Below are 23,681 nucleotides of genomic sequence, written 5' to 3' on the forward strand. Positions count from 1 at the left end.
GCCTGCAAACCCAAGAGAAATTCCTTCTGCAAAACCCCCAAACTTGCCTTAATCATTCTGCTGGAGGACTTTGCTGAGAGCTGTTGGTGCAAAATAGGGGCTTTTTTGCTTGTCTAACCATATTTTGCATCTTGCTCGGTCCAGACCTTCTAAAGAGACATGGCACTAATATTTCTGTGTTTGCTTCCTTGAATTCTCTCTGGGGATGTAAATTCTGCCAGCAAAGTGGGGGAGAAAATAGTTTTTTATGAGTGCTGCTGATGTGAACAAACACAGTCACTTCTGCACAGGGATACTGCAGATTTGCTGGATTTTTGTTCACACAAAAGCTCACAAAAATAATAAAGGCACGGCCTAGGAATTCCTGCCTTCTCCTTTCACACAGTTCTAGTCTGGGACAATAATTTATCACAATACCCATTCCCCTGTGACCTGCTATTGCTCCTCTGCACGTGTCCCCACTAACACACGCTCTCCTGCTCCTATCCCAGTTTTCCTGCCATTCCCTGTAGCCCTGGAAAACTTTTGCAGACAGTCCTGACTGAGCAGAGGTTGAAGCCACAGGGAACACCACAAATGCACAATTCCCTAGCCCAGGACATGTAAGACAGTCACAGTGCAATTACTAACAGATAGTTCATGTGGAGGCTCACACAGCTGGGGAAAAAAAGAGGATTTTACAATCCCAGTCAGACACACTTTGGATTTCTACAGAGCTTGTAAGGTCAAGCACCACAGACAGCAGTATTTCTGCACCTCCTCATGCATCTGCATCCAGCACATGAGGATCAAATGGTGGCAGCTCCCCACAACTTCCAACCCAGCCCAGGATAAAAGCATTAGGAAGGAAGGATGTCCCCCTGGCAGCTGGGTGTACAGCACTGAGAAACTGAGCCCTCCAGTTCATTTCCCAGGGGCCATTTGTGCCTGAGCTTAGTCTTGAAACTCCATTTCACAGCTCAGATGGCCAAATTTCAGCAGCAGCCCTTGGCAGAATCCCTGGGTTTAGGATATGGCTGAAATGAGGATGACTGGGATGACGAGCAGCTGTATTTACAACACGCACAGGGATGAGGCTGACACTTGTGGATGTGTCCACCTGGAGCTCAGAACGTCCCCCAGAGTTCTCCTGGAGAAACTGGCTGCACAAACCTTGGACACTGATCTTAATGATCATTTTCCAACCTTAATGATATTATGATTCCTGATTGCTTTTCTTTTTTTCCCCAAGCAGTTAAGCCTGTCCCCTTTCAGAAACATTTTGGGCAGCTGTACAACAGCCTTGTCACACCCTCAGCACGGGCTCTGCTCAACAGCTCACAACTACGAACAACAGCAGCTGTATCCTGTCACTTGGAATGGAATTAGGAACATCAGATCTGTCCATCATTAGTGATGGAATTCATCCCAGCAGTAAGACAGCCTGTTATTTGCACTGCCACTCTCATCTGGGAGATTTGTCACTGAGAAAACAGAGGCAGTAATTTGTCACTCATAAGAACACAGAGGCAATATTAGGGGGTGACTTTGGAGTCTCATTTCAGGAAGCTGTAGAGAAGCACAAGGTCAGCTCATTTAACCACTGGATTTGGGAGAGGATGTGGGAAGAGACAAACTGGACAATCCAGAACAACAGGACAAGCTCTTGGTTTTGTTTTTTCAAGGCCTACTTTTACCACAGGGGTGGAGGGTGATGCTCTGGGGCAGAATGTTACACTGCAGACAGGGAGCTGAGCAGCTCCAGGCTGGAATGTCCCAGGGCACAGCAATCCACAGGGAGCCTGTAAGCAACTGTCTGCACAGGAACAGGTATTGGAACCTTCCTCGATATTCCTGACACACCTCACGGCTCAGGAGCTGCCACCAAACACTGCAAATATGGAAACAAGACGCTGAGATGACGGCACAGTCAGGACCTGACTCCACTCAGGCTTTCTGAGGCCAGAGTGGGGAGAAGGCAGGAAGGGTCCTGTCTGTCACTTGAGAAGAGCAAAACCACTTCTCCCCCAAACACATGTTCCCTTTCTTTATGTCCTGATCATATCCATCTTCATTTAATTTGCTAAAGAATTCTAAGCAAGATGATTTTGGTTATAATTATTGTTTTGGTAGTTGCTAAAAGCTCGAAATTCCCATGAAAGAGATGATACCTTTGAACATGTTGACAGACACACTTTACTCTGAAATATGTTTTCAACAAGGTCTTTGAAAAATAACTCAACCTGGCAGAGGACAGTGCTCTGGCATCCTGCCACTCAAGAGGTGACACTCAACTCCCTCCAGGAGCCAGGACAATTTACTCAGGGATAGATTTGCAAGGGATTTTAGGCACCAGCCTCCCACTGACTTGCACAGTAATTAGATTCCTGCACACTTGATGGAAAACAACACTTGAGTCCTTCTGTACCTAATTTCCCAAAGTCTGTAAAATGCAGGTGATGCTGCTCAAAACTCAAATAACATTGTATGGGGTGAGCACACAAGCTGGACCTACAAACTGATTTCCTGTCTCTAGATAGCACTATAATTGCAATTACAATCATTCCTATTTTTATCCACAAGCTGTTCTCAACCAGTCTCTTTAACTGCCCAGATTCACCTGCTGTGAAAGCTGGGAGGGTACAATCACAGCCCACTGCTCAGAGCAAAACACCAAGACTTTTTCCACAGGTTTGTGGGTTTTTTTCACTTCAGTGGTGCCCTAAGTACTTATTATTGTTTTCTGATGCTGGTTCTCACCTACAGCAGGTGTAGGGAGACATTCAGTGGTGGGAATGCAAGCCTGAAAGACAAAGACAAAGGATTTAATTCACATGTGTGGTTGCCTGTGCAAAGTCTGCCAGTCATTTGGTCTCCTTCCCTAACTGGATGATGAATTGTGTCTGGTACCTTGACAGCAAGAAATAAAAAGACACTCTCTGCAGTGTCAGATACTCTCTGAGCTCTGAGTCAACACTCGTATCTTGAACCCTAAAACAATTTGCTTTATGTTTACCCCCAGCAATCAGTTCCTTTACAGTCTATCACACCTTTTGTTGTCCCTTCTCCAGTAAACAAGTTTCCAGCACCCTTTGCTTTAATTTTGCACAATCTACAGACAGAGACACGTCAAAATCCTATAAATACACTATGAAATCATCATGTGGACATTCTTCAATTAACAGACAGGAGCATAATCACAGTAACACCCTTTAGCCAAGCTGAACTCGGGGCTCCTCCAGATTCAAGAGGCTGCTTTATTTACTGGCAGCAAAGAAGGGTAATTCCTGCTCGGTTACAGCAGTTGTTTTTATGTCAACAGTTTTGTTCACCGTGCCTTTCTGCCACTGTTCAACTGGGATTGGTTTTAACTGCTCATCTCAAGCTTACAGACTCTGCATCTTGTTACTTTTCAATCTTTACCACTCCTGCTTCTTTTTCTTGGGGAAAAACACACAAATAATTTTATCCATTTATGGCTGCATTTTTGTTTAACTTTCAAAGCAAAGCCCCTGAGAATTCTTGCTGAATGCCTTCCTTGAATTTGAGAGGAAACCAGCTTTTTCAGGCTTGATGTGTTCCAAATGATCAGAGTGATTGCTCTGCTGTAATTTTATTAAGCTAAATGCTCTCCTCCCTCTTTGCTGACACTTCCACTTTTTTTTTTTTTTTAAACTGAACCAGGATTTCGTACAGCAGATATTTAACTTTAGTGAATAAACAGCAAGTCCAACAGCACAGTATTTACAAAGAAACTACAGTACAAGAGGTGAAACAACAAACCAGCAATCCTAGCACGGCAAGGCCACTGAAGGGAAAGTATCTTGCTGTTTCCCTAAGATTTTATGGAGTGAAACTAAAAAAAAAACCCAATTATTGTCACAAATGTCACTGTACTTCTGTTTAAGCTGCAAATAAAAGTGAGTTTTGGTTTACTTGGTTTTTTCCCCACAACAAAATGCAAACAAAGCATCTGCCTCTCCTAAAGCAACCACACAGCACCTAAACCATGGGGGATGCCAGATTGTAATGGAATGATCCAAGATTTTCTGAACAGAGCGTTCAACAGGAATTTTGCTCGACTACTGAAAAACAGTAAAAAAAAAAAAAAAAGACAGCTACCACTTTTAAACACACTTATTTTCACTCACAACTCATGTTTTACTGACTGAGTGTGGAGGGGGAGTTTCAATATTCCTGAGAGGGAAGTGCTGAGCACCTTTGTGTTATTATTACCTGTTGTTATTACCTGTTATTATTTGTGTTATTATTACCTGTGGAAATGCCACTGTCTGGCACCTTCCACCCACACAGGTCACCAACACACCCTGAGCCTCTGTGCCCATGGCCAGGAAAGAGGCAGAAGGGCAGAGGAACCAGCACTGCAAAGGATCTGCTTTACAGGAACAGGTAGAGAGCAAACAAACCATTGGAAGTGCCAAGGCAGTTTGACAAATGGAATGTTTCTGACCCATGCCAGGAGTCACTCCCAGCTCTCAGAACAGCGACAGCATCGGCCTCCTAAAACGCCACGGGCGGGGGGCTCAGCCCTGAGCCACGAGAAATCTGCCACCTCCCGAAGCATCGGCGGCAGCTCCCGGAGCTGGTCAGGGATTTTGGAAACCTCCCAGCCCTGCAGCGACAATCAGTGAAGGGGGAGGTGCAGAATCTTCAGTGCCACACTCTGAGCACAGCGATTCTGGTGAGTCCCTGGCAGCCCGGCAAGCGTTTTGTGCCATCTGAGCCGCGGGCAGAAAATGCACAGGATGAAAAATTCTCCCCGCTTATCAGACTTGGCTCTCAGATTGAGTATCAGCACTGGGAGCCGTAAGGAGCAGAGTCCAGAGCGCTGGGGAAGGTCAGAGCTGACTCATGCTCAGCAGGAACAGCTGATTTGATAAGTTGTTCCTTCTTGCTAAGTGGAGCAACAGCAGGGCCGACGTGATACACGCACAGAAGGTCAGCACAGTTTACCTGGGCATTTACAGGTCCAAACCCAGCCAGCTACGGACTGGAAGGAATACACCCGGGGCAGATGCACTGTAAGGGGACAGCAGTGCTTTGGTCAAAGGGTTAAAGGATTTCTCTCCTTCCCCACGTAGCAAACAGAGGGAAATTATGCCAGCATTTTAATCAAGACTCGAGGAAATTTATCTGTAAGGCCAAAACCACAAAGGGTTGCTGCAACTCCCATTTCACTGCTCAGCTCTTACACCAGGTTTTCAGTGGGGTTCCAAACTGCTGCTGCAGAGTTTTAGCCCCGATTCAGAGATGGCACCTGAGATAAATGAAGCCCGACCATCACACAAGTGCTAACAGTGGTCATGCCAATCATGTGCCCGGTGCTTGGGCACTGCCAGCCCAGTGCTGAGCTGCTCTGTGTGGATGTCAGGGGCATTTTCACTCAGAGGTAACAGCTTTCATTTCAAAAGCAGGCAATGAATACTACAGAGTCTATTCTCTCAGCTCTTCAGATTTCCATCTGACCTCTCCTGCAATTCAAAACAGAAAACACTGTTTCATTTTCACAGAAATGGCAAAGAGGGGTTGATATTCGGTGGTTTTTGCTGGAATTGGTACTCAGTGTTTTCTCCTGGGGTTAATATCCTGTTTCGTATTCAGAGCTGAAGACATTACAGAATTTGAGCTTTCTGAGCACTACCAAGGAATTCACCTCTAATTACACTTTCAGAGCCAGACATGGGCTGAGGGGATACACTGACATCACTCCCATCATCAAGCTGGATGCTGGAGATAAGGAAGGCAGGACTTTGTTACAAAGGAAGGCCAAGGCCAGGTCTAAATCACCAAGGCCAGATCTTCTCTGTTACTGCAGGCACAGAAGCTTTGTTATTAGAAAAAAAACTAAACAACAAAACCTCCCATTTGCTCTGCACTTTCTGTGACAAATCAAAGTATTTTGGAAATAGTTAGTGACATTGAAAATTAGGAGGGAGATCTGTTTAAAAAAAGGAATAAGCTCGCTCACTCTGAGAGTCTAAAGAATATGAAAATATAAAGAAAAAATCCAAAAATAGTGACTGTATCAGACAGCTGATTACAATCACAGTGATCCTAAGTACTGCACACCAGAACTGTTTCAGCAGAAGATTCGTTCATTGTACATCAAACACAGGACTTAGAAGATTTGTAACAAGAAACATGAACAGAGGTGCTGGTTAGTGCTCAAGAACTAAATTTACATTTTGCATTTAATGCAGAGACTTGCTTTGTGTGTGTTGTAGGATGAAATAATCCAAGGTGATTCTTCAAACTTTAAAGAAGTAATTCAAAGTACAAATTAATCTAAGAACAGGGTTGAGGTCTGAGAAAGCACAATACTGAGCAATTTCTATAGATAGAAAACAATTCCTGGTATGAAGATCCTGCCTGGTGTGTTAAGGGAAAATTCCCCAGCTGCAATCACAGCCCTGTGTTTACAGGGAGAGTCCAGCTAGCTGGGTGACATGGCTTTTGACCCTGCACTTCCCAGTTCCTCCCCTGCAGTTATCTCTGCTTTTTGTTTTCTCTACACAAACCAATATTTGGTAGCTCCCCTGTCAGAGCAGGGACTGTGTGACAGGCTCCAAGGTCCCATCAGCACCAGGGAAAGGTTGGCTTTGCTGTCCTTTAAGGCTTACCCCAGAAGAAAGGGTTTCCCTCCTCAGGGCAGGGAGGAGGCAGGAATTTGTAGCTGGAGAAGGGGAACCACAGTTGGCCCGATGAGCCATCGACGAAAGATGGAGCTCGGCTTTGTCTTTGACTCAGCCTCACCTCAGCGGGGGCTGAGAGAGGAAGGCTCGGTTATGGCCAAAGCAATCGAGAGAAATCCCAGCCATTATCTTTGGCACGAAGGCACCGAGTGAAGTGGGAGATGAGGGATAAAAGCACAGCTCCCGGTCAGTTGAGAGGCCAGAGACCGGAGTGGCAGCTGGGAAGGCTGGCCCGGGCTGGAGGAAGGCAAAGCCCCTTCCCGCAGTGGAGAGGGGAGCCTTCCACACCCAAAAACATCCCTCGGGGGTTCGCTGAGTGCCTGTGCTAAGCGTGAGCCCTCCGTGCTGCAGAGCTGAGCTGCAGGGACCAGGACACTGTCCCGGGACACCCTCGCATCCCCTGGCACGGGAAACTCCGGGATGGCACTCCCACTCTTCAGCCCCACCTGACCTGTTAACAGTGACACCGCCCAGGAGGCACAAATGTCAACAGCTCTCACAGCCCGGCTGGCAACACGTTGAGGCAGGAGATTAATGGCCCTGAGGTGCAGCTTTTCATAAATTAAGAACGACCTGCTACAGCGTTCCTGCGAAGGGCTTCGAGCAGGATCCTACTCAGAGCAGGCAGAACTGTTCATGTTTCTCACGAGGTTCATTAAAATCCAAATTTAAGGATGCAGGTTTTCACTACTTGAATAAAGCAGGCACTTAGGAACATCCACTCAGATTGGCAACGGGATGGGTTTTGAAAACGTTCTGCGAAAAATAAGTTTTGCAGCATCTATTTTTGATCAACAGCTCAGGCACAGAAAAACTCGATCTGCCAGAGAGTCTGACACCTGCAAAGAGTGAGAGCATTAAATGCTGGGGAGGACTGCATAAAGTACACCCAAATCACACTATCTACCACCCTGGGGAGAGAGGAGACAATCTCCTAATACCTCTGCAGGCAGTGATCACTTCAGTCCACGTTGCTTTCTACCCCTGCTAGACTAGTATAACTGAGGGCTTTTTAAATAACTATCCCTATACATACTCATTTCCAAATAAGTTTCCTAAGCTCTCTCATTTTCTTGCCATCAATTTTGACAAGGAATTAATTAATATCTGAATATCCTAGCAATAAGCTGTGTTATTTGTTTATAATGTGAAAATGTGCTAAATTAATTTCCCAGGCTCCTCTTTTTAGGTTCCCTTTCAGCTGTGGCGAGAGAAGCTCTGTCCACACAGACTTCAGCTGTGCAAAGTGGCTGATGTTGGGCAATAACTTGGTTATGTGTGTGTGCATTTCAACTATTGCACACACACAGCTGCTACAAGGGACAAGGCCATCAGCAACTTGTCTCCAAAGCCACGTGCCTGAGTCCTTGTTCCCTGCATGTGCCCCCTGGAGAAATTGAGCAACAGAGGTGTAAACCTAAGATTAATATTTGAAAGAGGGAATGTTGGAGCCAGGCAGCGAGTTCCACACGCAGCTGTGGCCATGGAAAAGCTTCAGTGGCTCCTGTTGCCAAAATTACAATAAAGCAGCTCTTTTACCTGCCTCTACCTGCCAGCAACCAACAGCTTGGGGCAAACACAGTGAACTAATAAAAGGCATCCACAGGGTCTAAGGGCATCAGTCAGCAGTGGAACACATCAGCCACTGCCTTAACCACGTTGCTTCAACAAGCCCTCCATTCAAACTGCCAAATATCCATCAGCTTGAAGAGGAGAGTGATGTTCATCATCTCAAAAGATTCCCCAATCCGATTCAGAAACCCAACTAAAATTAAGCTGCTCAGTCTCCAGTCTCTCACTTTGGCAGTTTGACTGTTCCTCCTTGGTTAAAAACCCACAGCTTTTACACCCTGCACATACACACACTGAATTTCTTCACTGCTCACTGTTGTCAGGCTTTTACTGTCAGACTGATGCTCTCTGTATTAATCAGCACTCAAAAGTAAGCAAGCACTGAAAATTTAATAGTTAAGGCCTTCATGAGAGGGAAGGGAATGGAAAACAAACAAACCTACCAACCCCGTTCCCCTTAAAAGAAGTCTTCTCACCAAGTCTAAAGGTGAATCAGCTGAGAATGAAAAAAAAAATAAAAAAAAAAAGAGATCTGGCAGGCAAAGAGCTTCAACTGAAGTGTTTTAATGGAACTGAATTACTGGCCCTTGAAAAAGGGTAATTGCACACACAGAGTCATTTATCAAAACTGACTGCCAGACATTGGGAAAGAAGCCAACGTGTCTATAGCCCTAATTTAGCTATTTGCATATTAAAAAGGAAAACACTGGAGGGCTGGACAGCAGCTCCCCTCACTCAGCTACCAAGGGCTGGGACAGCCCTGTGTGTCCAGCCCCCAAACACAGCAGAGTGATGATGGTGAAGCAGGATAACAGCTGGGAATCACAGCTGTAATTAATACCTGCAGATAAGCATTTATAGATGAAAATCTATGGAGAGGCATTAACCAGTCCCACTGAAATCCTGACAGGTCAATCTTTCCAGGAAAATAAATCAAAATATCCATAGTGCAGTGTCGGTCAGGGGTTGTGTTTCTGTGGTGCACTGTGGCTGATTTAGGCTATCACAGTTTGAAGATCCATGGCAAACACCCCCTGTGGCAGCTGTTAGGATCAGCAGGTGTCAGCAGTGCATCCTTACCTTCCCAGCTCTTCCCCGATGTCATAAACGTCCTCCACCTTCTGCTGCTTGAAGAAAGCCATGCCTGGTCTTTCATTGATGCTCAGAGGTGATGCAACTGGAATATTAACAAAGAGTGACATCCATTAGGGTCTTCCAAGAGGCCAAGTGTCAGCAACATACACTTGGGTGTAGCCACTTTGGATCCACTGCAGCTCATTCATGGCCAAAGGTAGCACTGATCAATCAAAATAATGAATTGAGCAGCCTCAGCCAAACAGTGAGGGTTCAAACCTGCAAAGAGGTGAGCACCCTTCAGGGAAGGTGATTCCTGGCCCTCACTGATGTACCCAAGCACACGCTGAACCAGAAGAACAAAGCACACCTTGAAACACCAATGTGATGAAAGCAAAGCAATTAATTAATACCTTGACAAACTTCTGGACAATAAAGCCCTTACACTCCAGTAGGGCCAGCATGAGAAGCAGCATTACAGGCTCCTTCAGTGAAGGGCCAGCAGGCAGATCCCGAGCCAGGGAGAGCACCAGGCAGAGCTTCCTCTGGCTCAGGTCAGGTAGAGTTTCCTGGGGCCAGGACAGCGACCAGACACCAGAGCTGCTGCTGGGAAAGGGCTTTGTGATCCCATCTGCAGGGCTTTCAGCACACCTTCCACCACACACTGTGTGTTCCAGATGAGGAGAACACCAGCAGCGTGTGTTACTCCGTGTGCTCTGTGCAGTTGTTTCCTGACCACAATCTTTTAAGCTGATAAGCTCAGGGGGGTCTGGGAAGACAAGGCTGGTGTTGGTGCACTCGAGCATCTGTGAGTGCATCACGCTGGGCTGCTGTGGATGGGAAGATGAGCAGGAATCACATCATTCCTTGGGACACCCCCACAGCAACACGTGTTATGGTGACAGAACAGATTTGAACAGAACAACTAGTCAGGTTAGGACATGTGGCATCAACCCCAACAGCTCAAAAAACATCCACTATTCAGATCAGAACACATAAAATAGCTGTAAGGCCTCCCAGCATCACAATAAAATCCAACTACGCTGAGCCAGGCAGTGATTGTCACACATCTCTGTGTGAATCTGCTTTTCTGGAGGAATCCCAGCTGCTTCTTGCTTCAGATGCACTGGGGACTTCCCAGATTCTCTATTTGTACCCAGCTCCTGCGTGGTTTTAACTGGCAGTGGTTGGGGCACGCTGTGAAGTGTATTTCACTACAAAATAAAGCTCTGTTTTGATCCTTCAGAACTCAGCTCAACTCAATGCTCAGCTGTTTTGACAGATCAGCAAACTTATTACAGAACAGGGCTAAGCACCAGAGAGAAATTGCAGTGTTCCTGCCAGCTTGAAATGCACGTAATTTGAAGATTTTTTTTCCCTGACAAAAGCAGCAAATACACCGTAAAAATCCAACAACTTGCCAAAATGCACCCAGCTTTTGCCATGCACTCAGCTCAGCAAAAGGACTGGCTGCTTTGTGTGCCCCCACCTCTTTCATAAACCACTGGCTTCTAACACGTGGGTGGAACGTTGTCAATTCAATTCCTTCCCAAATATGCTCCAAAGGAACAGGAAGAGTCTGTTAGTGCTTCTACATCTATTTTCTTTTTGGTTGATGTTAGCAAAACCTAGGGGGAAAGGTTGAAAACCTTTCCCCCTAGGTTTTGCTAACATCAACCAAAAAGGGCTAACATCAATCAGAAGGGCTACTCCATCAATACTCACATTGGGAATCACTTTCAGTCTTCCAAAAAACAGTAGCAAGAAGTAAAGGGGTATCAACACAATCAGATGTGCCCTTATTTGGCAGCGAGCACAGAACACAGGCTGAGAAGTGGTAGCTGCTTCCACCAGAGAAAACCCACCCTGGCTCTGACATTGAAGCCCAGAATAAGCATCACACCAGTAAAATACTCCACAGAAACCACCACCTGTCATTGGTGAGAATGATGTGTTACAGTGGGGGTTGTTTTTTTTTTCCACTTCCACTTTCCATCCCAACACTTTCTCAGCCATTTTCTGCCTTTGTGTTTTCAGTTTGTCGAGGTGAAGCCAGGTGAGCTGCTCTCTTTCTCTGCTCATTAATTTCCTTCCCAAAGGAAATTAATGTCATTCATGCCAGGGACAAAAGGGTCTGTTTTTCTTCTCAATGAAAATAAACTGCCCTCTTTGTAAACAAATTACTGTATTCATCCAGCAACCTTCCATAACTTCACAGTAAACTCACTGACCAACGTTGCTGAGGGCTTGAAACCACAGTCAGTAAATGTTTTAGCATCATTTACAAGAATGAGAACACCTCTGAGCTCTTGGCTCCTTATTTTGTCTGATGTTGCTTGCAATTGTTCAGAGCAGAATTTTCTGAGGTGTTGGTGAAAAAACCAGTTCGGTCCTCTCAGACTTCAAAAAAATCAAACAAAGGACAAAGCCAAGCCTTGCTGGAAACCCCAAACCTTTTGCTCACCCCTGAATTGTAAAATTAAGTTCTGAGCACATGCAAAAGTGCAGGAGAGATGCCCAGGTATGAAGAGACACTGCTGAGACTTGCCCAAAGATGGTAAATCCCTCAAGCTGACCACTCCCCTCATCAGAATCCCAGGTACAGGGTTACAAACCACATTAATGCAAACACACCTGAAAAATCATTGTTTTCAGAGAGAGTTCGTTGCCATCCAGAAGGGCAAGTTAAAAACATTGCTTTGAGAGTGGGGAACCCACCCAAAATGCCTCTGGGAACGCAGTCACTTTGTGTTTGATTGACAAATCAGACTCCTCTCCCAGCACCCTCCAAAGAGCAAAGATAATTCTGCAGGTGCACAGAACTCCTGCAAGGTTATCTCCAAGAGAACCAAACAATTCTCATCCCTCCTGCTGATCTGTTGAACTTGCACCCTTTCCTGCAAAGGTTGAGCCAGTAAATGTCACCTGAGCTCCAAGGAGCCGTTCCAGCAGCCCAGAGCTTTGTTTGTGAGGGCTGAAGACAAAACTGCTGCCAAATGTTCAGAGCCCCCCAGGGGCACCTCTGGTGTGCTGGTGTTTCCCACGTTATCCAAGCCTGCCATCTCTCCCTGGCTTCCACCCAGCAGTCACAGTTAGCAGATGCCCAAAATAGATCACGCACTTGGTGACCCAAAACAATTGCCACCAGCCAGTTCACAGCAAAAGGGGGGATAAGGCAACAGCAGATAACCTTCACACCCTTCAAATTCACCCCAAATGGAAATGCCAGTCACCAGCAGGAACACAACCCTCCCCAAATACTATACACTGAACTTGGGAAATTAAGGTGATTCCAAAGGTTTTTTAAACTACAAGGGTTTTGTTGGGCTCCATTTGCAAGTAGAGAGCACAAGAACATCAAAGGAGGAATGAGAGCCTTCATTATTTTTTTTTTCCTCTCTCTCTAGTCAGGTGGTGATTTTTTTTATGGTGATCAGTGAAAGCAGAAATGAATTAGAGATGGTCATTCATCTTGGACTCACTCACACCAAAAAGTTGTACGTTCAGGAAAGAGAACAAACCTCTTTTTCCCTGAGCATTTCCATACCAAGGCCAACCTCTACTCAGCATCTGCATTACTGTGTTCCCATAATGATACTCCATAAGATAGTAAATGTTTAGTGTAAGAATAAAATACTTCACCTTTTGCTGCTGTATCTAATTCTCCTTTCCACAGACCAAACACCCCAAGGCAGCAAAGCATTGCTTACCCTGGGCAAATGATTTTCCTCCTGACATGTACCAAAGCTCTAGCAAAGCCAGGAATAGAACACAGGACCACTGAGAGGGCAGTTTCAGGCACTAGAAACATGGCCTGCCTAATCTTCTCACATTCCTAAACTCTGCTGTACCCTAAAAATGGGAGCTTTTTCACCCGAAGAAATCACAGTTTCCCACTGTGACCTGAGGCTCAAATTTAAACAAATACTTTCTATCAGTATCTGGGTATAGACATTCTTCTTCCAGCACAGAAAGTGCCTCTTGAGTGCAGCTTGTGCTGTGTGTAAGGACAGTTAATGTACTGAAAGCCACCCTTCTGTACAGGGTGGCAGAATCTGCCTTAGGAGGAGCACCAAGAAAGGAGGTTCTATTTCTCTCCTTTAATAATGTTTCCATTCACAAGGAAGTTATTAGCTGGTCACAACCAAATTATTGACAATCAGTGACTGGTCTATGCATGTCAAACCATGACAAGTGTCCTCCCACCACTGAATGAGAGCACAATACTGAAAACAGAGGTGAGACCAAAACTGTTGGACCATTTGCCTTGCCAGCAGCTGTAGATATTTTTTTTTCCTTTAGGGTGTCTTCTACTTTAAGGAAACTAGTTTCAAGTGACTGAGGTAACAGCTGACTAATCTTACTTTCTCAAGCACACCTGACAGGAGCTGAATCACTAAACCCTTTGCCAAAGTCAGAACCATCCCCTGTGGCGTGTTTTGATGTGACAAAACAATAGTGATGCTACAGCAAAATCCAAAACACACTAGAACAGACCAAAGTAACAACTTCCCTTATGAACTCTTTTATGATTCTGAAAAAACTACCCAAACAATTTAGGATCAAAACAGGACTGTTTGAAATTAATCATTTGGGTGGGGAAAAAAATCATCAAAATAAATCAAACCCACCAAACAAATGAAAGTTATATTGTCTTCTAGTTTTGCTGTCTTAGGCTAAAACAAAACAGATTTTTATAGGGATTAAAGTGTTTTCCACTCTTCTTCTTTCACTTTCACTCCTTCTTTCACATCTCCTTCTCTTTTCTTTTATCCAACAGGGCAAAAACCCCAAACCCAAACTACCCAAGTAGTTTTTACCCTTTGCTTTCAAATAAATCTAGCGCAGTTCAAAAATGACATTAATTCCATCAAAACTCTTCCTTTCACCGAGATATTTTCCTCCCGGGGAGAACAACAGCAGCCTGTAAAATTTCTGCCAGAGAACCGAGGCAGTTACTCCTGCCTATGTGTTCGTAGAGGACACAAACACACCCACCCACCCATCCGAGCGCTCAGTCCCATTATAGAACCGCAGCTCCCGCCGGCGACTCTCCAGGGATCCCAAATTTACCCCGCAGTAATTACACGTGTGGTGAATGACCCGAGGCTGCGCTGTCTCTGCAGCTAATTCGGGCTCTCAGCTCCCGGCGTGGCCGAGCGATGATCCCGGGCCGAGCTCCGGGACACGGGAGCAGGGGGAGCCCGCAATGCCAGGCACGCCGGGCACAGCCCGCTCCCGGCCCCCAGGCGCCTGCGAGGATTACCGCCGCTGATAGGGCACAGCGCGGCCACAAAGTCGCCTCTGCCATCTACATTCATCGCACATCAATAAATACATAAATAAAAGGCACGGGAAAGTCTGAAAGCTACTGATGTTTTCAGGGCAAGCACCTGCACAAAGGGGCAGGGCTGAGCTGTTTCCCCACACGGTAAGCAGGACAGCGCTCCGCTCGTGGTCCGCAGCGGGCGATGGGTGAGCAGCCACAGCAGGAGCGATTGCCACACGTTTCCACCCTCCAGTTCACATCCTCCTTCTTGACCGTCCTCTAAAAGGATGCAGGCCAGGCCAACGCAGTCCCACAGAGGAGCAGGTGTACAGAAACCTAGCGCAATCCCAGGGCTGCTGTGCGAGGGGAAAGGCAGGAAGGAACTCGGGGATAAACACGATGAAGGTGCACGGCACCGGCTGAACGGTACCAGCAAACTGAGGTGTGAATCCCGGACCAGCTGTGCCCCACGGCTTCGGGACACAAACACCGCGTAACAGGTTAACGGGGTACCTGTGGAATGGCTGGATTGCCCAGCCCTGGGGGAGCTGCCCGGGGATGAAGGACAGCTGCTCGCCGAGGGGGTGCTGCGAGCGGGGACATCGCCCGACAGGGCGCGGGCCGAGGGTCAGCACCGCCGACAGCCCGGCCTGGGGCAGGGACCCACCGGGGCTCCCCCCCGAGCCCGCCCGGACAGAGCCCTCAGCTGGGAGGAGCGGGAGCGGCGTGAGGGCGGCTCGGCGCAAGGAGAGAACACGGAGAGGGGGCTGAGTGGGGCAGAGCCCACTTACCGCGTCCGCCGGGCTCGCTGGGTCGGGGCCGGCAGGAGCCTGAGGGGGCCGTGCCGGAGGAGGGAGGCTGAGGGAGCCGTGCCCGAGCGAGGGAAGGAGGGCGGGCTGAGGGAGGGCCCGGCCCCGCGCTCCGCCCAGGGCAGCCCCGCGGGGGCGGTGGGGCCCGGGAATCCTCAGGGATATCCACAGGAGGAGAACTCCGTGTGTCCCATTCTATGGCTCCTGGCGCGGCTGCAGCAGCGCTGTGGGGATGGGAGAGCCCCGCATTCCCACAGACCACACGAGGCCGGTCCGAAGCGTTCCAGAGCAGCACAGCCCGCCCAGACCGATCGGGGAACTGCGCGGAGGTAGAACCTTTCTTTGCTTTGGTAAATACACGAAAACAATACCAAGAAAACAAGGCAAGTTGCCTTGTTCTCTATTCTAATACAAGCCTAGATTGGTGGTTGTGTGGTCTGAAAGTCACCCTTACCCAGTGAGATTGCCCACTGCTTGTTCAAGAAGTGCTTGACATAAAGAATGGTGATATAAAACAACATAAAAAATGTGATATAAAGACATGTTCCCAGTCCTCACTGTGCACCTCAAGCTGCATTAACACAACCCCAACAAACCTCTGCTATCCTAGCTGCCCCACCCCAGGTGTTGGCTACCAACAGTGACACCCTTCACAGGCTCACTCTCCTATCATAAAGACATCCCCAAAACCTGTAAAACTAGATTTTCTCCCTCTTTATTTGGCAGACAGTGATTGCAATAAATAATGTTCGGTCTCCTTACATTTACTCTGGGCAAGTTAACATCCATCCTTTGGTAATGAGGAATGATGTGGGATTATTCACACCTTCAAAATTGAATACAAGTGCCAGGTTGCCTTCACTCCCAATGCTCCCTGTGGTTAAGGTAACACAAAGCTGTGCTAACTTACCACACGTAATCAGGCAGGCTGTTTCCATTTGCAGTAAGGTGCAAAGATAGATGAATTAAAAAATCATTTTGTTCTCGGCACGTGCCTGAAGACAGTGCTTTTTGTTATCACAGTTGAAAAGAAACTTGGGTTCAGATTTGTTTGAAGTCAAGAGGACTGAGCTGTGCCCCTGCTCGCCTGCCCCGGGGAGTGGTCAGGGCCCCCGGGTTCCACCCAGATCTCCCAATTCCAAACCCAAAGTGGCTGCAGCTGATATTACACAGGGTGGAAAACAGGAAATGGAAGCAACAGTAAAGGTTTCAAAGGGCAGTGGAAGTACTGAGAACTCTCTGAAAGGGAAATAAAGACACTGCATTCCTCACCTTTAGCTCTACAATGTGATATCATCATGTGGAAGTCCTACAGAATTCCCAGAGCAAAGGGCACCAGAGGAAGGCTGCTCTTTTGTTTGCTCCAGCTGCAAGGAAGGGAACAAAACAGCACAACTGCTTTTCAAATCGGGACAAGCTCTGCCGAGACCCCAAATAACCCCAATCTGAATTTCCTATTTGCTGGCCAGCCCTGCAAGGTTTCCAAGAGCAAGGGTAGATGGAATCCCATCCCTGGTGCCACGTCCATAGGGTTTGCCAGCCCAAGCACAGGTTCTGTCTGGGCAAGATGCAGCTCTTGCATCGTTCTGCAGTTGTTCACCGTTACAATACTCACTCAGACTATCATCACTGAGCCTGTTCATCAGCACAGACCTGAAGTCTCAGAGGCAGCTCACTGCCAAAATGAGATTGGTTTGTACACACCAGAGATCCACTGCATTCGAGGGACCAGGCAGGATGCAGGTGCTCTAGGGTAAGAGAATCTTAATTAAGGCCAAAGTCATCTTCATTTAACAGGTATATTCTGGTATCAAAAGTTTTAATTACTTCACTTCTTGTCACAACACCCTAGACTAATTTAGGGTCGAGCATATTTAGTTTTCTAATTAAACAACTCTTAGATTTTTAAAAATCACATTCAGTCTACAGTCCTGAGCTTTGCTTTCTACTCTCACCCTCTGAAAAGCTGGCACTGCAGATGGGCATCCCTGAACTGGAGACAAGTGTGGCTCCCACAGCACAGAACACCACTCTGACTCCCTTCTCACTCAACCTTTTACCTTCTTGTGCAGGGAGGGAGTTTCCAAGGCAGAGCACGCCCTTCCTTTGCATGATCTGAGGGAATGTGCTTGTGTGGGAATTCTAAAGCTTCAGCACTGCGTGGCTTCTGCTTCCAGCTGAGGTCAAGGAGCTGCAGATAAGGGAGCTCTGTTTAGCACTCCTGAAAATGCCACAGGAGGAACAGCTGATGTGCTGGAACACCAGCAGGTTCAGTGAGTGCTCTGAGGCACCCAGAGCTCAGAGAGGCTCTGCAGGTACTGGGGCTCAGTTCAGAGCAGCCCAACTGTGTTTGTCCTCTCGAAGTTATGCATTTCTTAGGAACCAGCCTATAACCCCAGTGCCATCCTTACTGCAGTTCCACTGAGAACAGATGTCTCAAGCTGAGCCCCAAGGAGCAAATGGGGGGGTCTCAGCTGTTCTGGGCAGGCCCCAGCAGCTGCAAGGGCAACACAACCTCTTCAATATGCTAAATATGCCAAGTGTGCAAGTGAGGACATTGCTCTGTGCACTCTTCCCAGAATTTTGTTATTTCTGACCTCAGTTTTCAGTACCCAGGACAGGAGGTCCTTAGGCCACAGCCACGTTCTGCCTCAACTGCTGATCTCTATCCTGTTTTGCAACCCCTCCGAACAGATTTCCAGCTGTGCCAACATCTCCTGCTGTAACAGCCTGTCCTTCTGTAGCAGAGTGCACTATTCACCTCTGCTCAGGAAAGATCTGCTTGGACATGCAAGGAAAGTCAACTCCTACCTCTTGTTTTTCCCTCCCACACAAACATTCAGCTGTTATGTTTTCTGTCTGAAGTAGCTGAGGTACCTGACAGCCTCTTTGAAGGAATCAAGCAACTCCAAAATGCAGCAGTCATACCTGAAAGACAGACATTGGGACTGGATTTCCAAATTAATTCAGTGCTTGGTTAAATTTTCCAAGCAGCTGAAATTGTGCATTTGACTACAAAGGCTTCAGCAGAACATCAGTACCAAACCTCCAAGAGAGAGCACACAAATCCATGTTTCCTAGAAAGTGTGTTCCCTGTCAACACCCATGGTTATTTCATCTTCCCTTCCCTCCTCTCCCAACAAACTTGAGGACACCAATCCCAAGTTGACCCCATCAGCAGCACCTGCATGCAACATGTTTATTATAGGTCACATCTGCAACTTCAAAGCACAACTGGATTCTCTCCAGTCACAGAATCAGACAAAAATACAAGCTCTGCTACTGGTTTGCTATAAAGTAGTAAACAATTTTATTTTTTTCTTTACATTGATCTTTATGAAGATAAATCACTTCTGGTTTGTGATTCATGTCTTGTACCGCATATTGCTGATTTCTGACGTGGCACTTAAGGGAACAGTCACAAACTGCTACACAGTTTCATTAAATTAATCCATTTTCCATTTCTCAGTTAAACATGAGTTAAACACACAACTCTGGCAAATTTGAGGCCATTCAGTCATTCCTGATGTCTTCAGAAACAGAAAAAAATAAATCTTTCCCTTTCTGCTGAAATATCTTACCATGGCTACAAAAACTACAGGGAAGGGGAGAACCTCTCACAGAAGACACCTAAAGGGCAACAAAAAAAAATACTTTTTATTGATTCCACAGCTGGCAAAAAGAACACCACCAAACAATGTGATAACACTGGATGATAACCCCACCTGTACACACGGGCAGGTAGAGCTGAAATACTGTGCAGTTCCAGTAACTAGAGGTGTAGTGCCCCAAGTTTTGGCCTGTTTACCAGAAGGAAATACAACATTTTAAACAGGTAAAACCCAAAGGTTCACTGGGAAGCCGTGCACACATGATGGAGATGGAAGAGCATCCTTCCTGCAAGATGCAACTTAGTGGTTTGGTTTACATCACACATGGTGGGAACCATGCACAAGGAACTCTTGGCACGTTATGTGCATCACCCTGAAGTTAAAAAGTCATCTGGGCTGCCTTTATTTGCATTAACAGCCCAGTCTCCTCCCAGCTGGCTGGCAGGAGCGTTCAACCCTCACGCACCACTTCCCAAGCTCCCACTGATACACCCTGGGAATCTCTGCAGTTCAGCTCCTGCAGGGCCCTGAGCCACCCTGTGTTTTGGCTTGGTAGTGCCTCCTTGGTGCTGCTCTCCAGTTACCACCTCAGGCACCACTGGAAAACCAGGTCACCCCACCACATCTGCAACAGCAAGCAGGGCAAGCTGCCCCTGAGGTGCTTCCTGCTACCTGCATCTCATTTCTGCTCCCTGGGGACTTCTGGTGGTCAGAGCTCAGATGCCTCTGCAACTTTCTGACCTTCTAACTCATCACTGAATCAGCAACAAGGCGTAAAATGAAGCCAAGAGCTTGTTGGGAACTTGAGCACAACGGTGTCAACTCATTTAATCTTTGCAAGCTGACAGAGCACCCAGAGAAAACGTGACTTGCACAGGGTTCCTACATTCATGGACTGGAGTCACAGCCTGGCAGAAGGAACAGAGCTGCTTATTTTTACTGTACAATGGGGTAACAACCTGTACAATGAGCCACACGACACAGGCACACACAGTTTAACCACCAGCACACCTGGAACAAAAGTGGTCCTGTAACGCTGCAGGTCCTGTTTTCTCAGCTGAGAACTTCCTGAACAGTTGCCCCATGGCCAGTTTTACCTTCACAACCTAAAGGCTTCCATGGGATCAGCCTGGAAACATCTCCTAGTTCACAGGGAAGACTCAAACCCAAGGAATAACAGATTGTAGGAATAGGGTAGGTGCATACTTTGAGTTCTTCACCTCAGTATCTCAATAGTGGCCACTGAAAGAAAGATCTTCAGCTTAGAAAAAAAACCAAACCTACAACTTAAACACTTGAGAACATTAAAGCAAAACAAACAAGAAAAAAGCCAACATGACAGATGGATTGAGAGACCAGCTCTTTCAAAAACCAAGACAGCATAACTAGAAAATTAAAAAACCTGGTCCCGTTTTTGTATTCAAATACTGATTGTAAGTAGAAAAAGAATACAGTACATGCAATAATATCAAAGCCCTGCCTAACAAACACCAGTACACAACCAAGAGTAACTAGGGAATTTAAAAAACCCCAAAACTACTACTTACAATAGACAAGGCAGGGGACAGTTTAGAAGACAAAGAACATACAAATCAAGATGATCACACCATGGGTCCCTCATTGGCAACGATTTGCTGGCTAAGTAAAAACTGTGTCATATAGGAAGCATATTTTATATCAAAAGTGGTCCTCTAAGTTACAACTTCACCTCTGATTAAATAGTTCCCTTCCAGATAAACTAACTTATAATATGCTTACTTGGAGAAGGCTACAACTAAATCCTCTAAAATAAAAGAAAATTAAAAAAAGTGCTGTGAAACAAAAGCAGGATTTCTCTCTGCACACACCTAAGTGTATAAATGATTACATGATTATACCCAATAAAGCACAAGCTACATCTCAGAAAAACAAAACACAAGAGATAAAAGCTGGATGCACCTGACTCTTCCCAATTCCTGGGTTTGGTTTTGTGCCAATTGAGCACTTTCCCCAGAGCTCAGTGATTTGCTGCCTAGTACTTGAATCCTGGATTTACCATGACAACTTTTAAGTCAATCCAACAGCCTGAAGATCCAACAGTTCAAGAAAAAACACTGCCAGGTCCAGAGAGTATCCAGCAAAGAAGGAAACCCTCCTCATCCTCAGAACTTCTAGTCATGAAATGAGAAAGAGCAGCCTCCAGTCCCAGCAGAGACACTCCAGCTCAACCCCCAGGTGTCTCCTTCCAGCTGCCTTGGAATGTGCACCCAGCACCCCCAGCAAAGCTGAGCACAGCAGAGAATATTGCATTTCTCTGGGGGAAAAGGATCTTCAATTCACGACCTTTCGGCTCCTCTGACTGATTGATCCCAGCTATTGTTGTACAACAGGTCTGCATTCCTGCAAAAAGAACACCACGTGTCTTCTTAGAGAGAAAGACTTAAGTCCTAAATAGGAAGAAGTATTAAAAGAAAAAAGTCAAAACAAACCATAACCAAAGAACCTTCAATAGATACACAAATAATTGCCTACTAAAGCAGGGTACTCCTGTGACAAGCTCCATTCTTCCACAATACCTGAAGTTTGGTTGTGACCTTTTTTTGAAACACTGCAATCAAAAAAGTGAATAGACAGAAAATGCACTAAAGAGAATTTGATCTGTAGACCTCTTGGCATTAATGAGACTCTTTATCAACACAGCTGCCCTGAAAAGCATAAGTGATGTTTGATATCAGTGTTTCAGCACACGCTGAACATTCAGTGGCAAACAGGTACTTGTTTCAGCTTTACTTCAGGGAACAAATATTCAAGTGTTCTGTTTGGAGATCCATTTCAGGTCACTTCAGGAAAAGACAAAGCAATGTAAAAGCTCTTCCTGTGCTTCACTCCATACCTTTCTAGTTAAGGACCTCAGGAATAGCTACACTGAACCAACCTGAGACCAAGAAACGCGGTGCCCTCTCACACTGAGCCTGTACTACAAGAAACAGGATCACACCAAACCCCCACAGAATGGCAAGGAGGGCAGTGAACACAGCAGGGACAACCTGCACCACAAAAACCAGGATCACACCAAACCCACACAGAATGGCAAGGAGGGCAGTGAACACAGCAGGGACTTCTCTCACTCTGCTTTCACATCCAGACATTGAGGGTGCACTGGGGGAAAAGGACTGCCAGTCCAGCTGATTGCCTGAACTGAGACAGGTATTAAGTGCTCTACAAAGGACTCCATGAACATCCATGTAAACAGAAGTGTTTGGCCTCACACAAAGCGCTGCTGCTGAAAGTGCTGGGGCTTGGAAATCTGTCCTGCATATTTCCAAAAGCAAACTCGTTTACATTCTGTTTGGCAGGGGGAAATAAAGTGTTTTGGAGGTTCACTCCCTTTGGTCTCGCTGCCAAGGGGCAGTGTCTGCTGGCAGTCTCAGCTGTCCTCCTCATCGTCACTGATGAGGTCCCTTTTCTCCACGCACGTCTCCCGCTCCCGCAGGAAATCCTCGCGGATGGCCTCGAGCTCCGTGAGCTCCAGACGCACTTTCTCCAGGTGGTAGGTCCTCCTGTTCCTGATCTGCCGTAAGGGGAAGGGATTCAGGTCTCCAAAGGCGATGGCAGTCAGCTTCCTGCAAGGTTACACACCGTTAGAAGGCAATCATTCACATTTGGGGCTTTTTAAAAGCAGCTTTGAACTCCGTCCCTATCAGTTCTTATGGCACATCCTGTCTCTGGTCTCTCACACAGTGTGAGCAGCGTGGCCAGAGATTTCTACAGAGCACTCAGTTTTAGGGTTATTTCAAGCAATGAAGTGTTCCCAAGTGCTCAGGATTCACAAGCCACCTGCAAACTCTGTGTAATGCTACAGAGATCCCAGCCCGGACAGCAGCGAGCAAAAGACACGAGCTGGGACAGTCAGAGCTTCCCTGAACCCACTGAACACTCGGTCCATCCTCCCAGAGTGATGCTGCATCACATCCTTCAGTCACAGCACACCCAGCAGCTCATCTAAGCAGCCCAAAGACAGAGTTAAATACATTATTATTGCTCATCCACACCTAAAAATATCTCACTGTTTACCATGGAAAAAGGGGGAACTGGAGTATTCAATTTATTCTGCTTGAATTATTAGATGAACCCAAATATTTGGACAGCTTATTTAAGGCCAGTTTTGTATTTCTGAGCGAACAAGAATGATTTCCTGCTGTTTCTACACAGAACACATTCCAACAGCTTCTCTACCTGTGCACAAATGCCATGGAACACAACTTGGATCTGTAGAGAAACCCACCCATGACACCCTACAGCCCAGAGTGCACTCATGCACATGTTTGTAGATACTTTAACAGAGACTTTAAACTTAAAACCTCTCTCCAAAATAATTTTTAACCCGCTCAGGACACCCATGAATTCTATTAAAAAAAAAAATTCTGAATTTTTCCTCTACAACGTGACTTCTGGTCCATGAAGACATCATCCTACGTGCTTCTGTACTGTCCAAATTTTGATGCTGCAAAACTTGTACAAACATTAAAAAAAAAAAAAAATTAAGAAAGCAGGCAGTTTGAATCACGTCCTGTCAGTCCTAGCAAATCTTTATTCCCTAGGTGGCACTGCACCACTGCTTGCAACTCCCACTTTCAAAGCCCTAAGGAAAGCAGAGGCTTACAGAGCATATTTT

At 46.4% G+C, this 23,681-nt stretch overlaps 2 protein-coding genes across 6 annotated transcripts in view; both read right to left on the reverse strand.

Moving 5' to 3' along the window:
• The window catches only part of DAPK2 (death associated protein kinase 2), a 38,285-nt gene extending 21,518 nt beyond the window's left edge, over positions 1-16,767 (reverse strand). Inside the window, exons 1-2 of one of the 3 annotated variants that reach the window (XM_050309607.1) lie at positions 16,689-16,731; positions 9,345-9,441 (exon numbers count right to left, since the gene is read on the reverse strand). In XM_050309607.1, coding sequence (XP_050165564.1) covers positions 9,345-9,441; positions 16,689-16,716 — 125 coding nt within the window. In that variant the 5' untranslated portion in view covers positions 16,717-16,731. Of the gene's footprint in view, positions 1-9,344; positions 9,442-15,398; positions 15,474-16,688 lie in introns of those variants that run through there. The other 2 variants (XM_050309605.1, XM_050309606.1) reach the window with 2 other exon arrangements.
• A 1,924-nt stretch (positions 16,768-18,691) lies between these two features.
• TBC1D2B (TBC1 domain family member 2B) overlaps positions 18,692-23,681 on the reverse strand; it is a 28,018-nt gene continuing 23,028 nt past the window's right edge. For 2 of the 3 annotated variants that reach the window (XM_050309460.1, XM_050309459.1), the window contains exon 13: positions 18,692-22,629. In XM_050309460.1, coding sequence (XP_050165417.1) covers positions 22,434-22,629 — 196 coding nt within the window. In that variant the 3' untranslated portion in view covers positions 18,692-22,433. The remainder of the gene's footprint in view (positions 22,630-23,681) is intronic. The other variant, XR_007628132.1, reaches the window with a different exon arrangement.

This window comes from Myiozetetes cayanensis, unplaced genomic scaffold, assembly GCF_022539395.1.
Source record: "Myiozetetes cayanensis isolate MyiCay16 unplaced genomic scaffold, myiCay2020 scf14, whole genome shotgun sequence".
Taxonomy (NCBI): Eukaryota; Metazoa; Chordata; class Aves; order Passeriformes; family Tyrannidae; genus Myiozetetes; species Myiozetetes cayanensis.